The following is a 15,939-nucleotide window of genomic DNA, read 5'->3' on the forward strand; positions in this document are numbered from 1 at the left end:
CCTGAGGGAGACACAGGGATAGGTTGGTGTGTAGGAACCTGAGGGGGTCAGAGAGATAGGCCGGCGTGTAGGAACCTGAGGGAGACACAGGGTTAGGCTGGTGTGTAGGAACTTGGGGGGTCACAGAGATAGGCTGGTGGGTGGGAACCTGAGGGGGTCACAGAGATAGGCTGGTGTGTAGGAACCTGAGGGGTCACAGAGATAGGCCGGCGTGTAGGAACCTGAGGGAGACACAGAGATAGGCTGGTGTGTAGGAACCAGAGGCGGTCACCTGTGACAACTCCCTGACAAAGGAGCAGCGCTCCGAAAGCTTGTGCTTCCAAATAAACCTTTCGGCTCTAACCTGGTGTTGTGTGATTTTTTTACTTTGTCCATCCCAGTCTGACACCACCTCCTCCAAGTCATGGTCGTTAAAGCCCGTAGTCTGACTGCACCCTTAGATCCAGCACCGCACCAGGGCACTGGGTTGGAAGTGTTTACAGCATCGGTCATTCGGCCCTCCATCCTCGGGGACACTTTAACATCAGTGCCATTCACACACCGGCCGTGTAATGAGTCCTCTACTCCCCTCTACTCTGGGACTGAGTGGGACACAGTGGGTCAGAGGCTGTCCTCCCCTCCTCCCTCTGGGTAGGGGGAAGGACAGAGGATGTTCGGACACCCGATATAATTCTGTGCTTCAAATTCTTCACTCAGCTTCTTCTCCACGCTGTTGCCAATCGGACTGCAGGCCTGATCCACAGGCCGAATCCAAACGAACAGCGTCCGAATCTCCATCGCAGTCCGAACGGGCATTGACATCACATCGACAGCACCAGTCTGATCCTCCCTGACTGTCTCACAAACCCAGCCATCTTGAATTGCTGCGGCCACAGATTCTTTTATAAGAGCGCTGTTGTGTGGAAAGAACATACAACCTTACAGGCCCTTCGACCCACCAAAGCTGTGCCAACCCTGATGCCATTCTAAACTAATCCCATCCGCCCGCAGGTGGTCTGTATCCCTCTCTTCCCTGCTTTCATATCTGCTTCTCCTATCTACCCGAGCATCACGCTCCAGGCACCTACCACCTTCAGTGTGAAAAGCTTTCCTTGCCCACCTCATTTTAGCTTCCCCCCACCCCTGCTGCCCTAAACCAATGGCCCCTGGTCAAAGCACCAGTTTCTGCTCATCTGATCTGCAGCCCATGAATGTCTCCTGCTCCAGCATCCGGCCATTGGTGTACTAACATGGTGCCAATGTGTTCCAAACCTTCCACATCCTTCCGATAATGCGGTGACCAGAACTGTACGCAATACATCAAGTGCAGCTGCACCAGGGTTTTATACAGCTGCAACATGACCTCATGGCTCCGAAACTCGATCCCTCTCCCAATAAAAGCTAACTTACTGCATGATTCGGAGATGCCGGTGTTGGACTGGGGTGTACAAAGTTAAAAATCACACAACACCAGGTTATAGTCCAACAGGTTTAATTGGAAGCACACTAGCTTTCAGAGCGACACTCCTTCATCAGGTGATTGTGGAGGGCTCGATTGTAATACATAGAAGTTATAGCAAAAGTTTACAGTGTGATGTAACTGGAATTATACATTGAAAAATACCTTGATTTGTCTGTTGAGTCTTTCATCTGTTGGAATACAGTGATAGTTTCACTTCTTTCATGTGTAAATCACAAAGCCTTTTTGTAAAAAGCTGCATTCTCGGGTTAGCTGTTAACAATGGTGATAGCTAGACAATATGTTGAAGGTGTTGGCCCCCTGTGTTCTCTGTCTATGCCATGATGTTTAGATTGATTCTAATCTAAAAAGTGAGATAATGGACTTTTACATGAATGCATGCAGTTTTTGAGCAAAGTACAATGTAACCCTGAAAGTACAAATTCACCCCACAAAATACCTCTGCTAATACCTTGAGAAAACAGATCATTGCTGTCAGTGCAGGGCAGGAAATAGGATTAGCCTTAGGTAAGGGGTGAATGCAGGGGTATGGGTGGGTTGCGCTTCGGCGGGTCGGTGTGGACCTGTTTCCACACTGTAATGTAATCTAAAAAAAAACTAAACTGGGAGGGAACCCTCCTGTCTGTTGATTGTTGTGCGGTGCCCATTCATCCGTTGTCGTAGCCTTTGCTCGGTTTCCCCAATGTACCATGCCTCCGGGCATCCTTGCCTGCAACGTATAAGATAGACAACGTTGGCTGAGTCACATGAGTACCTGCCATGTACAAGGTGGGAGGTGTCCTCATGTGTAATGGTGGTATCTCTGTCCACACTCTGACACGTCTTGCAGCGTCCACCGTGGCAGGGTTGTATGGAGCTGTCCTGAGAGCCGGGCAGTTTGCTACACACAATGATCTGTTTGGGGTTTGGCGGCTGTTTAAAGCCAAGTAGTGGAGATGTGGGAAAGGTCTTGGTGAGGTGCTCATCCTCATTGATAATGTGTTGCAGGTCACGAAGAACATGGCGTAGTTTTTCAGCTCCTGGGAAATACTGAACAACGAAGGATACTGCATAACTTACCGCATGCCTTCTTAACAACCCTATCAATCGTATTGAAGTTAACATTTCAATAGAATCACAGCACTCCTACAGTGTGGAAGCAGGCCATTCAGTCCATCGAGTCCATACCGACCCTCTGAAGAGTATCCCATCCAGACCCATCCCTCGACCTTGTCTCTGTCACCCTGCATTTTCTCATATTCACTATTTCAGGATTCTCTTAAATTTCAAGTATTGAACATGTTCAAGTTATGTGTGGTTAGATTCCTGGAGGTTTCATCACGTGAACTCCCACTTTAACCTTCCCTGCCTGGTCGAACATTATTTTTGCCCACACTTGTAATATTTTTATGAGTCACCAGGTGTTCAGGGAACATTGAAAAAACACATGGGTCAGACCATACACCTTTATCAGAACTGATAGCAGCCAGAGAAAAATAAACAGGTATTTCTGTTTAACAGGATGTTGTGGTGGAGGTAGAGGGGAGTGGATTAGAGGAGTCGGGGCCCAGAGAGAGAGAAAGAGAGAGAGAGAGAGAGAGAAAGGTAGATAAGTAAACAAGGGGATTATGAATGTCAGTTCAAGACAGAAGAGAAGTTGAATAAATCCGTAATGAAAGGTGAGAGTAAGAGACAATGTGCTGAATAAAAGATTTACAAGGATGTTGGCAGGGTTGGAGGGTTTGAGCTACATGGAGAGGCTGAATAGTTTGGGACAGTTTGCCCTGGAGCGTCGGAGGCTGAAGGGTGACATTATAGAGGTTTATAAAATCATGAGGGGCATGGATAGGATAAATAGACAAGGTCTTTTCCCGGGGGTGGGGGAGTCCAGAATTAGGGGACATAGATTTAGGGTGAGGGGGGGAAAGATATAAAAGAGACCTAAGGGGCAACTTTTTCACACAGAGGGTGGTACGTGTATGGAATGAGCTGCCAGAGGGTGTGGTGGAGGCTGGTACAATTACAGCATTTAAAAGGCATTTGGATGGGTATATGAATAGGAAGGGTTTGGAGGGATATGGGCCGGGTGCTGGCAGGTGGGACTAGATGAGGTTGGGATATCCGGTCGACATGGACGGGTTGGACCGAAGGGTCTGTTTCCATACTGTACATCTCCATGACTCTATGTACTGCGATTAAAAAACAGAAAATGCTGGAAAAGTCTGGCTGCGTCTTGTGGAGAGAAATCAGAGTTAATGTTTCAGGTCGAGTGACCTTTCCTCAGAACTGAGGATAGCTGGGAGCGGGGGAGGGGGGGGAGTGGGGTAAGGAATCAACTATAAGTGGGGATAGAGCCTAAAGACAGAGAAAAACAGTTGGACAGACAAAGGAATTGACAACAATCTGGCTGGGACGGTAAATAGCTGTTAAGATTAGACCCCTTACAGTATTGAGAGAGGCCCTTTGGCCCAACAAGCCCACACCGACCCTCCTGAAGAGTAACCTACCCAAACCCACTCCCCTATCCTATATTTACTCCTAACACCATGAGCAACTTAGCATGGCCAATTCACCTGGCCGGCACACCTTGGAATTGTGGGAGGAAACCCGCGCAGACACAGAGAGAATGCGCAAACTCCACACAGATGGTCACCCATGGTGGGAATCAAACCCAGGTCCTGGGTACTGTGAGGCAGCAGTGCTAACCACTGAGCCAGCGTGCCACCCCATTAACAGAGACTACGTGTGGCTAACAATCGGTAGTGCGGAATGCTAGCCTGTGGTATGAAGAAACAAAAGCAGAAATTGCTGGAAAAGCTCAGCCAGTTTGGCAGCATCAGTGAAGACAAGCCAGTGTTAAGGTTTCAGGTGTGGTGACCCTTCCTCAGAACAAGGTCTGGTGTGCGTGTGGGGTTGGGGTTGGTGGTGTGGGTGCGGCTAAGGACATGGGAGAGCCCAAGTTATTGAACTCGATATTGAGTCCAGGAGGCTGCAGGGTCCCCAAGCAGAAAACGAGGTGCTGTTCTTCCAGCTTGCACTGAGCTTCACTGGAGCACTGCAGCAAGCCTGAGACAGAGATGTTAGCCAGGGAACAGGGTGGGTTGTTGACAGGGACAGGCGACGGGAAAACTCAGGGTCTTTTTTGTGGGCAGGATGTAGATGATCTGAGAAGCAGTCACCCAGTACACTTCCCCGGTGAGGAGACCACATTGTGGGCAGCGAATGCGGTAGACTAGGTAGTGAGCAGTGCAGGTAAGTCACTGCTTCACCTGAAAGGAATGCTTGGGTCAAGAGTGTGGTGCCTGGAAAAGCACAGCAGGTCAGGCAGCATCCGAGGAGCAGGAAGCGCCTGGTGAAGGGCTTACGCCTGAAACGTCGATTCTCCTGCTCCTCGGCTGCTGCCTGACCTGCTGTGCAAGCTCTCGACACACTCACGGTCTCCAGGGTCTGCACCCCTCACGTTCTCCCAGGTACGTTTGGGCCCTTGAGGAGGGAGGAGGGAAATGGGCAGGGCTTCACACTTTCGGCGGTGACAGGGGAAGGTGCCTTGGGGCTCCAGGGGGAGGGGGTGTGTTGGGAGTGAAGCAAGAGCGTCCTAGAGGGAACACTCCCTGGGGAAGGTGGTGAGGGAGGGGAAGTGCCTCTGGCAGTGGGCATCTCGCGATGGGTGGCGGGAATTGGCGGCTAACGATCCCTCTTGGGATAACAGGTTGGAGAGTGAGCAAGAACAGATTGGCTCTGCTTAAACCAAAGGGTTTCAATAACAGGAACAGAGTCAGAGAGGGAAGGGATGTCACCTCTGCACTGCCTGAACTGTTCATGACCTAACCCAGATTTGACAAGCTCTGCCATCGTTGCCTCTATCCACGTGGGTCCCCAAACTCTGACATTCCCTCTGTCCATCTCGCTTGGCCTCCTTTGCAACAGGCCTTTGACCTAGCAGCTGACTTGGCTCTCATGAATATTAGCTTGCGGCAGCTTCTGTTGACGCCTCGCACTCCCCCTCTCCCATTTAGCTTCCCCTCTGCAATGCAGTGGGGTGGTTCCAACCAAGGACCCCCGGTACTGGGAAGAGCAAGAGGGAGACTCAGAGCTGACTGCATCCCAGTCTGCCTGTGCAGAGAGAGAGAGAGAGAGAGAGAAGGGAAAGGAGGAAATTGCACAAGTTGTTCAGGGGAAGATAAAACCACTTCCCAAAAAAAAAATAGAGGCTGCAGCCACTGTGGCGATAAACCATCTGCCGGAAAGCGCAGTGCATCAGAAAGTTCGGAGCTATTTGTGAGAGGTGCACCAACTTTCTCCAGTGGGAAGAGGAAGTGGTGGAGGCTGGTACAATTGCAACATTTAGAAGGATGGGTACATGAACAGGAGGGGTTTAGATGGCTATGGCCAAGTGGGACTGCATTGGGTTGGGATATGTGGTCGACTTGGACTCTCTGGGAGCTAAGAGGACAGGTCACGACAGCTCCACCTGCGGCTGCACGATACGCCAGCAGCCCCTAGGAGGCGATCGAGGGACTGCCTTCAGACAAGTCTTTGCCACTTCCAGACGCTGGAGGCTATTTGGGGCTTGCAGCAAGGACTCTGCAACGAGGATCTCAGCAGCTGCAGCGGGCAGGCGAGGCTGCAGTCCAGGTACCCTGCAGAGAGAGAGAGGGAGAGGGGAGAATGCGGAGTTCGAGACCACCGAAGGGCTAGGTGAGATTTGCAAAACTCTTGCCAATACTTCGCCTTGCACTGTCTCAGGAACTCGCAAAAGAGTTGCTTGCAACCAGCTGAGGGGGTGCTTAGTTCGTTTTGGGTTGATCTTGCAGCTCACACGGCGCACAGCAAGATCCCACGGGGGTTTCCGGGAATGTCCAATCGCTGGACCAGGCCATCGCACAGGTGGGGGTGGGAATTACTTAGATCCTACGTTTGGGAGTTTAATTTTTTTTAAAAAAACATATTTCAAAAATACACTTTATTCATTTAAAACAAAACTTTGGTATGCATGCATAGTCAGAACGCAGTTCGGTTCTGCACAGTTCCATCTCCAGAAACCAAACAAAACATTGGAGTTTGACTCTGCCCAGAATATCTCAGGCAAAAGATGGCACCTCAGCCGAGACAGTCCGCACCCCCCCCCACCCCCCAGTCCACCATTGGGAGTGTGAGGGATCCTGTGCAACATTTATTGATGTGTGTGCTCTATGTTCCACATTTAGTTCACTGTCCAAAAACGCGGGTATGGGATCCGAATCTTCGGCCACAATATGAGAGACACAAGTGTGTTAACCAACCCAACTACAGTTATATTGTTGCTCCAACCTCCTGTCTGTTGCAATAATGGCCAACTGGTTAGAGTCATAGAGATGCACAGCACGGAAACAGACCCTTCGGTCCAACCCGTCCATGCCGACAAGATTCCCCAACCCAATCTAGTCCCACCTGCCAGCATCCGGCCCATATCCCTCTGAACCCTTCCTGTTCATATACCCATCCAGATGCCTCTTAAATGTTGCAATTGTACCAGCCTCCACCACTTCCTCTGGCGGCTCATTCCATACACGCACCACTCTTTGATCCTAAACCTCTCAAGTCTGATGACGTGAGCACATTGGAAGGGCTTGTGGGGGAATAGATCGGCCCTGGTCCTCCAGTGTCGTGGTGGCTCAGTGGTTAGCACTGCTGTCTCGCAGTGCCAGGGACCTAGGTTCAAATCCTAGCCTTGGTTGACTGATCTGTGTGGAGTTTGCTCTCGTTTCCTCCCATCAATCCAAAGATGGGTGGATTGGCTCTGCTTATATTGCCCCTAGTATCTAGGGATGTGTAGGCCAGGTGCATTAGTTAGGGGTAAAAGTAGAGTAGGGGATTGGGTCAGTGTGGACTTGTTGGGCTGAAGTGTGTTCCACTAGGGGTCCATGGACTCACTGGTGGTTTGAAGACTGGCTGGCAGGTTGGGGGCTGCTCTGATTCAGATGTCCGAAACGAAGGAATTGCTTGGCCAGTTTCAGAGAGACCTGCTCCCCCAGTGGGGTTGGGAGCAGTCAAGAAAGTGGCTCACACTCTTATTATTACAGTTAGGCCTTTTAGGAATGTAGGCATTGGGAGCGGGAGTAGGAAATTCAGCCCTTTCAGCCTATTCTGCTATTTAGCCTGATCATGACTGATTTTATTCTGACCTCAAGTGCACTTTCAGCCTGTTCCCCATGGGCCGGTACCCCACTCTTCATCAGAAACATACCTATTTCATTTTTTAATCTATTTGAATGATTCTGTCTCTACCACAGTCCGGGACAGTGCATCCCCACCCTGTAAGACGAGTAGTTTCTCCTCATCTCAGTTTTGAATCTTACTGCCTCTCTCTTCCCAAATCTATGACCTCTTGTTCAAGACTGTCCCACAAGGAGGAACATCAGTTCAACCTTATCGATCCCCTTTCCCATTTTAGACCCTGTACCTCAGTGAGATCTCCCCTCACTCTTCTGAGTATGTGAGTACAATGCAAGCCAAGATTCAGCAGAAATAGCGTTGTTCCCAATGGTAGTCTAGTAGATTGACATGAACAGAGTTTTCTATGGGTGCCTTACAGCACCAGGATCCCAGCCTTGGGCGACTGACTGTGTAGAGTTTGCACATTCTCTCCGTATCTGTGTGGGTTTCCTCTGGGTGCTCTGGTTTCATCCCGTAGTCCAAAGATGCGCAGGTCAGGCGAATTGTGTCAAGTGCATTAGGCAGGGGTCAATGTGGGTTGGGGGAATGGGGCTGGGTGGGTTGGTGTGGACTGGCTTGGCCAAGGAGCCTGTTTCCATACTGTAGGGAATCTGATCATTCTATTTGCCTTTCTGATTATATGCACCTGCATACCTACTTTCTGAGATCCATGCACAAGAACACCCTCTACATTGGCATATTTTGAATAGGCTTCCCATTTCATCCATAAATTGTCCTTTTATTTTGCCAGCCACAATGTATAATCTCCCACTTAGAGACAGAGATTTTCAGCACAGAAACAGACCATTTGGTCTAACCCGTCCATGCCGACCAGATACCCCAACCCAATCTAGTCCCACTTGCCAGCACTTGGCCCATATCGCTCCAATCTCTTCCTATTCATATACCCATCCAGATGCCTTTTAAATGCTGTAATTGGACCAGCCTCCACCACTTCCTCTGGCAACTCATTCCATACTCGCACCACCCTCTGCATGAAAAGGTTGCCCCTTATGTCCCTTTTATATCTTTCCCCACTCACCCTAAACCTATGCCCTCTAATTCTGGACTCCCCGACCCCAGGGAACAGACCTTGTCTATGTATGCTTTCCATGCCCCTCATGATCTTATAAACCTCTATGAGGTCGCCCCTCAGCCTCCGACGCTCCAGGGAAAATAGCCCCAGCCTATTCAGCCTTTCCCTACAGCTCAAACCCTCCAACCCTGGCAACATCCTTTTGAATTGTTTCTGAACCTTTTCAAGTTTCACAACATCCTCCCGATAGCAGGGAGACCAGAATTGCATGCAATATTCCAAAAGTGGCCTAACCAATGCCCTGTTCAGCAGCAACATGACCTCCCAACTCCTGTACTCAATACTCTGACCAATAAAGGAAAGCATACCAAACGCCTTCTTCACTATCCTACGTACCTGTGGGTCCACTTTCAAGGAACTATGAACCTGCACTCCAAGGTCTCTTTGTTCAGCAACACTCCCTAAGACCTTACCATTAAGTGTATAAGTCCTGCTAAGATTTGCTTTCCCAAAATGCAGTACCTCACATTTATCTGAATTAAACTCCATCTGCCACTTCTCAGCCCACTGGCCCATCTGATCAAGATCCTGTTGTACTCTGAGGTAACCTTTGCTGTCCACTACACCTCCAATTTTGGTGTCATTTGCAAACTTACGAACCATACCTCCTATGTCCACATCCAAACCACTTCCACCTGGCGGGTTCCGGAACATTCTCCTAACCTATCAACATCCATCCGTAAACTCTTTATTATCTCCTCATCACAGTCTGCTTACCCACCTATTAGTTGGTGGTTGATTGACTGCCGATGGTGCAAGTCAGGAATGGGCTGATTATGAGCAGGAAACTATCATTATTTCCCTCCAGCCTACTCTGTACGTCAATCAGACCATGGCTTATCTGACTATCCCTCATACCTGCCCATTCTGCTGATCAAGAATCTACCTACCGCTGCCTTCGAAATACTCAAGGACTCTGCTTCCCCCTGCCTTTTCAACTAGCAGCGTCCAAAGACTCACCACCCTCTGTGAGGGGGGAAACAAAATAGTCACCTCCTTCTCTCTGTTTTAAATGAGGGACTCCTTATTTCGAAACAGTGGCTCCCAGTTCAAAGTTCTTCCACAAGGTAAACACCTTTCCCCATCTGTCCTGTCAAGACCTCTTGGGATCTCGAATCTTTTAATCAAGTCACCTCCTACTCTCATAAATGCCAGTGGATCCAAGCTGAGACTTGTCTGTGGCGTTTTCCCAGAAGGCAATGCATCCTCCTTCCCGTTCCTAATGCTCCAAAGTTAGAGAGGGAGAAGTGCAACAATATTTTTTGTTGCAAAAATATACGTTATTCATAAAAGATATCTATATATATATATATGATATATACACATACATTGTCAGAAACGCAGTTCGGTTCTGTACGGTAAATATCAAGGAAACAAACAAATGTTGGAGTTTGATTCATAAAGATGTACAGCACGGAAACAGACCCCTCAGTCCCACTCATCCATACCGACCAGATATCCCAACCCAATCTAGTCCCATTTAGAACTTAGGATCCCTACAGTGTGGAAACAGGCCCAACAAGTCCACGCCAACCTTCCAACGAGTATCCCACCCAAACCCGTTCCCCATTACTCTGCATTTACCCCTGACTAATGCCCCTAACCCTACATACCCCTGAACACTGGGCAATTTAGCATGGCCAATTAACCTTAACCTGCACATCTTTGGACTATGGGAGGAAACCAGAGCACACCCACACCGGCATGGGGAGAATGTGCAAACTCCCACGGAGAGTCACCCGAGGGTGGAATCGAACCCGGGTCCCTGGCACCATGAGCCAGTAGTGCTAACCACTGAGCCACCGTGCTAGGATTTGACTCATATCCGTCTGACCCTATCCTATAGACAAACCAAAGGCACCTCTTGTACAAGGTTATATTTACACGTAGTCAAGGTGCCTGGAGAGTCTGATAACTGGACAGAGCTCCAGTTTAACTTCAGACAGACCTGAGACAGTGGGCTTTCTCCACTGCGCTTAGCTGGCCCAAGCTTGACTGTATCCCTGAGCACATAGTCCTGGATCATGGGACAGACCCGTCTGCAACACTTGACTGAGGTCAACACCTCATTCTGGAAGACCTGCCAGTTTCAGGCAGACCAGAGAGCATCTTTCACCAACACTGCCGGCCCTAAATGCCACCGGTTTCACCTAGCGCCAGGAGTCACAAAACAGGTGGCTACCCCGTTCGTGGGTCGAGAGTGTGGTGCTGGAAAAGCACAGGAGAATCGGTGTTTCGGGCATAAGCTCTTCGTCAGGAATGGTTCCTGATGAAGGGCTTATGCCCGAAACATCGACTCTTCCGCTCCTCGGATGCTGCCTGACCGGCTGTGCTTTTCCAGCGTCCCACTCTCGACTCTGACTCTCCAGCATCTGCACTCCTCACTTTCTCCTGACTATCCCGTTCGTGTGTGCTTATGAAGACCTGACAGAGGTCGCTTCTGAATTCCTGCCGTTTCTAGTCGGAATGAAGGAACCAGGGCATTTCTTTGGCAGAATTCCCTCTGCAACTCGGAACCATGCCCAAGGATTGCCAGATGGTGGAGTGGGCGCCTGAATCCTTCATGCAAATGCCCCGTTTTCAGGATTTGTTGGGGGGAGGGGGGGGCGGGGAGAGAATAATGTTGGAGTGACAATGCCTGATGTCCCAGCCCATCCCGGGGGGACAGAGAGGAACTCTCAAGAACTTCTGACCCAGACAACGGCGCAGTTTGGAAGGCAAACGTGCTGAAGAAGGATTTTGCATAATATTACGTCCCAGTTTGATCTTCTCTCCGAAGTGAGGATGCATTCACCTTAGACACTGTGCAAGAAAAGATCTCTCAAACGTATCCCAGGAAGTAACTGCTTTGCTGGAAGGATTGATTGTTTGGAATAAGCTTTCTTGAGCTGATAAGAATGAGAGGTGATCCTATAGAATCCCTCGAGTGTGGGAGCAGGCCATTGAGTCTACACCGCCCTACCAAAGAGCATCCCACGCAGACCTCTCCCCCTATTTCCTATGTCTAATCCACCTAGCCCACACATCCCAGGACACTGTGGGCAATCCACCCGAACCTGGACTGTGGGAGGAAACCAGGCACTCAGAGAAAGCCCATGCAGACCTGGGGAGAGATTGCAAACTCCACACAGATAGTTGCCCGAGGTGGGGGGAGGGGGAGGAATCGAAAGTGGGTCCCCGGTGCTGCGCTAACCACTGAGCTACCCGTTTTTGAAATGGTCAAAGTTCTCAGAAGGGCTGGGGCAGCTGACTCCCTCTCGGCTGGAGAATTAAGATCAAGGGGTTATAAACTCAGGATAGGAGGCCGGCCAATTGGGGTTGAGGTGAGGAGACCGAACATCCTTCTCTTGCTCCTACTTACGTTGATGTGTCAAAGGCATTTTCCGATCAACTTGTTCAGCGATGCTATTACACGGTGGCACAGTGGTTAGCACTGCTGCCCCACAGCGCCAGAAACCCGGGTTCAATTCTCGCCTCAGACGACTGTCTGTGTGGAGTTTGCACGTTCTCCCCGGGTCTGCGTGGGTTTCCTCTGCGTGCTCCGGTTTCCTCCCACAGTCCAAAAATGTCCAGGTTAGGTGAATTGGCCAGGCTAAAATGCCCATAGTGTTAGGTGAAGGGGTAAATGTAAGGGAATGGGTCTGGGTGGGTTGCGCTTCGGCGGGTTAGTGTGGACTTGTTGGGCCGAAGGGCCTGTTTCCACACTGTAAGGAATCTAATCTAATCACCTCTGGAGCAGGAGGAACCTGAATCTGGGGCCGATGGAGAGCCCCTTGTAACTTATCTGAAATGTCCTCTTGGTGAAGTCTTTGTTGTTAAGTCTTACAACAGACGCGGAGAACACTAGAGAAACTCAGCAGGTCTGGCTGCATCTGTGCAGAGAGAGAGTGAGAAATAGATTTAACATTTTTGAGCCTGATTTGACTTCTCCAGAACAGACTCTTCTGCAGATGTTATTGCCGGATCTGAAATGCTATTACTAGTGGAATCAAGGGTTATGGAGCTAAGGCAGGAAGAGGATACTGATTAGGAATGATCAGCCATGATCATATTGAATGGCGGTGCAGGCTCGAAGGGCTGAATGGCCTACTCCTGCACCTATTGTCTATTGTCTACTGCAGAAAGGCAGCAAATATAATCAAAGACCCCTCCCACTCCGGTTATAATCTCTCCCACCCTCTTCCGTCAGGAAGAAGATACAGAAGCTTACGGCCGACTGCCTGCCCCTCTTCCGCGGTTACGTTAGAGCCCGGGTGTCTCTGGAGAAGGAGCACGCGGTGTCCACCAACACCCTGGAGTTGTTCAGGGAGAGGTGGGCGCCGCAGGGAGTGGAGTGCATTATTTCCCCCTCCAACTCGATTTTGATTTAATCGCTGCCCTCCCCCTCACTGTCTGATCACGCAGCGTTGCCCTTTGATGTGAAGGGCACTGCTTGTCACTGGCCACTCGGGTGTTCCCTTTCTTCCTGGTGGTGTACACACTTGTTGTTTTTCACTTCAAGCAAAAATAACCAGGAGAAGGAGGGCACTGCTTGAAAAAAAAAGGTTCAACAGCTTAAACACATGCACCAACAGATTCAAGACCAGCTTCTTCCCCGCTGTTGTTAAAGTTCAGAATGGAGCTGTCAAATTTCAAATTTTGCTTTTTGTGCACCTTCTGTGTATTCCTCGCTCTGTTCTATCGCCCAATGATCTATCTACGGTATGTTACTGCATGAAAAACAAAACTTGTCACTGTAATTATGTACACGTGGCGATAATAAATCAAATCAATACTTTGATTTCTCTCTCCAACAGATGGTACCAGACCTGCTGTGTTTCTCCAGCCTTTGCTCCCTTTGTTTCAGATCTCCGGTACCCGCGGTCTACTTTTTTTCTTCCCTTCATTATCTTTCTTCATGCCTTTGATCCTTAGCCATCCCCATTTCTACCTCTGGAGCAGTCAGGTGGAGCCAGTTTAGTTTGGGATTGTAGTCAGCATGGACTGGTCGGGCCGGAGGGTCTGATTCTGTGACGTGGAGGTGCCAGTGTTGGGCTGGGGTGGACAAGGTCAGAAGTCGCACGACGCCGGGTTATAGTCGGGCAGGCTGACTCAAAATGTCAGCTTGCTGCCTCTGCACGGCTGCTGCCTGACCCACTGTGATCTCCAGGGTGGCTTAGAGTCATCGAGACTCAATGTTAGCTTGCTCTCTCTGCACGGATGCTGTCTGACCCACTGTGATCTCCAGCATACTTTTTGTTTTGCCTTCAGGACTGTAACCCGGTGTGACGTCTGACTCCTTGTCGTCTGATTCCATTTGGTTTATCGTCGAGCCCACACGGGGTGCAAAGTTCCAGTCTGCCAGCGGTCCGTACAGACTCTTCCCCTTCCTCGAAGGCACGTCCCGCGGTGGGGGGGAGTCGGCCAGGTGGAGGCGATGGAAAGCGGGCAGCCAGAGAGTGCCCCTGAGTGCCGGCTCTTGCACCTGACGGCCAAGGTGCGGCTGGCCCACCGGATGATGCGCGGCAAGGGCCTGCGGAGGGCGCCGTCCTCCCGCACGCTGGGCTGGGTGCGGGCGGATGGGGGGCAGCGCCAGCCCCCTGGCAGGAAGAGGGCGGCGGGGCGTAAGGCCCAGGGCCGGAGGCCTGCGCGGCGTTGCTCTGGCTGGTGGTGGTGGTGGCAGTGCTGGACGTGCCTGGACCCCGAGAGCCGGGCGGTCTACCTGCTGTACCTGCTGTGCCTGACAGTGGCGCTGCAGGTCTACAACGCCTACGAGAACCTGGACGACCAGCTCCTGGCCTATGACGTGGAGCAGCTGGAGAAGACGCTGCACCGGGAGCTGCTGGGCCAGACGCTGGCCATCAACAGGCTGACAGGGCTGCTGCGGGCCTACCTGGCCACATACATCCACCGGGGGCCCCTCTTCCTCTCCATCCATGGCCCGGCCGGTGTGGGCAAGAGCCACCTGGTGAGGCTGGTGGCCAAGCACTTCAGCTTCCAGCTAGGCCCCGGCCTGGTGCTGCTGCATTCAGTCAGGTACCAGCAGCAGCTGCAGTCCCCCGGGGGGTACTCCGGCCTGGCTGCCCACGTCTCGGACGTCCTGTCCCGGGCGCTGGCTGCCCGCCGGGTCCCGGTGCTGCTCTTCGACGAGCTGGAGATTGCTCCCCCGGGCCTGTTGACCTTGCTGGGCGGCCTGCTGACCTCCAACCGCACGGCCGGAGCCGTCTACATCGCCGTCAGCCGCCTGGGGCAAGAGCGCATCGTGCGGTCCTTTCGGTCCCGGGCCGGAGGGGGCGGGCACCGGTGCCTGCAGAGGGTCAGCAAGGAGCTGGAGGGGCAGATGGGCCGGCAGCACCCGTTATGGAGGCTGGCACCCCACGTCATTCCCCTGGCGCCCTTGGACCGGGCCCACGTGGCGAGCTGCTTCGAGCAGCTGATGGACCGGGAGGGGCTCTACCCGCAGCCACATCGGGCCAAGGCCCTGGCCGACGGCCTGGCCTACTATCGGGCTGGCCAGCGGCTCTATGCCCTGCGGGGCTGCAGCCAATCCCTGGCCATGGTCAGGCAGCTGGCCCAGGAGAGACAGTCAGAGCATCCCGGGAAGGCAGTCAGCCCCTGGCACCAACAACACCAAGGGGCAGATCCACCCCCCACCCTCAACCATTCCTCAGTGCCCACCGGCCATCCTGCCCCTGCCACTTGAGGGTACGGCTGATATTCATGCTGCTGTTCTGCCCACCTCCTCGCTCCTTCTACGAGCTGGTCAGCGCTTCCGACGACCAATAGATATCTCCAACCCAACACAGCTCTCCCTTCTCTCTCCCTCTCTCTCTCTCTCTCTCCCCCTCTCCCCCCTACTGTCACATACACTCTCACACACACTCAACTAAACTAGTCCCACCTGCCTGCTCCTGGCCCATCTCCCTTCAAACATTTTGTTTCGTGTACTTATCCAAATCTCTTCTAAAAGTTGTAACTGTACCCTCACCCACCATACAAGCACGCACACACGCACTCACTCACTCACATGCACACATGCATATCCTGTCATGCACGCATGCACTCTCATGCTCTCACACTTATAAACTCTCACACTCACGCACTCTCACGCTCACGCACACTCTCACACTCACACGCACTGTTACACACATGCACTCGCACGCACACATACACTCTTACACACACGCACTCTCACACTCACACATTCTCACACTCGCATACTCTCGCACTC

At 51.5% G+C, this 15,939-nt stretch overlaps 1 protein-coding gene across 2 annotated transcripts; it reads left to right on the forward strand.

The window, feature by feature from the left end:
* The first annotated feature begins 5,715 nt into the window (after positions 1-5,715).
* LOC122541335 (torsin-4A-like) lies at positions 5,716-15,587 on the forward strand. 2 transcript variants are annotated; one of them, XM_043678011.1, is made up of 2 exons: positions 5,716-6,136; positions 13,980-15,587. In XM_043678011.1, the coding sequence occupies exon 2, from the start codon at positions 14,146-14,148 to the stop codon at positions 15,409-15,411; it is 1,266 nt and encodes a 421-aa protein (XP_043533946.1). In that variant the 5' UTR covers positions 5,716-6,136; positions 13,980-14,145; the 3' UTR covers positions 15,412-15,587. The 2 variants fall into 2 exon arrangements, with proteins under 2 accessions (XP_043533946.1, XP_043533947.1); XM_043678012.1 differs by lacking the exon at positions 5,716-6,136 and adding an exon at positions 7,005-7,028.
* The last annotated feature ends 352 nt before the right edge of the window (positions 15,588-15,939 follow it).

The sequence above is a fragment of the Chiloscyllium plagiosum genome, chromosome 37 (genome assembly GCF_004010195.1).
Source record: "Chiloscyllium plagiosum isolate BGI_BamShark_2017 chromosome 37, ASM401019v2, whole genome shotgun sequence".
In the NCBI taxonomy this organism is placed as follows: domain Eukaryota; kingdom Metazoa; phylum Chordata; class Chondrichthyes; order Orectolobiformes; family Hemiscylliidae; genus Chiloscyllium; species Chiloscyllium plagiosum.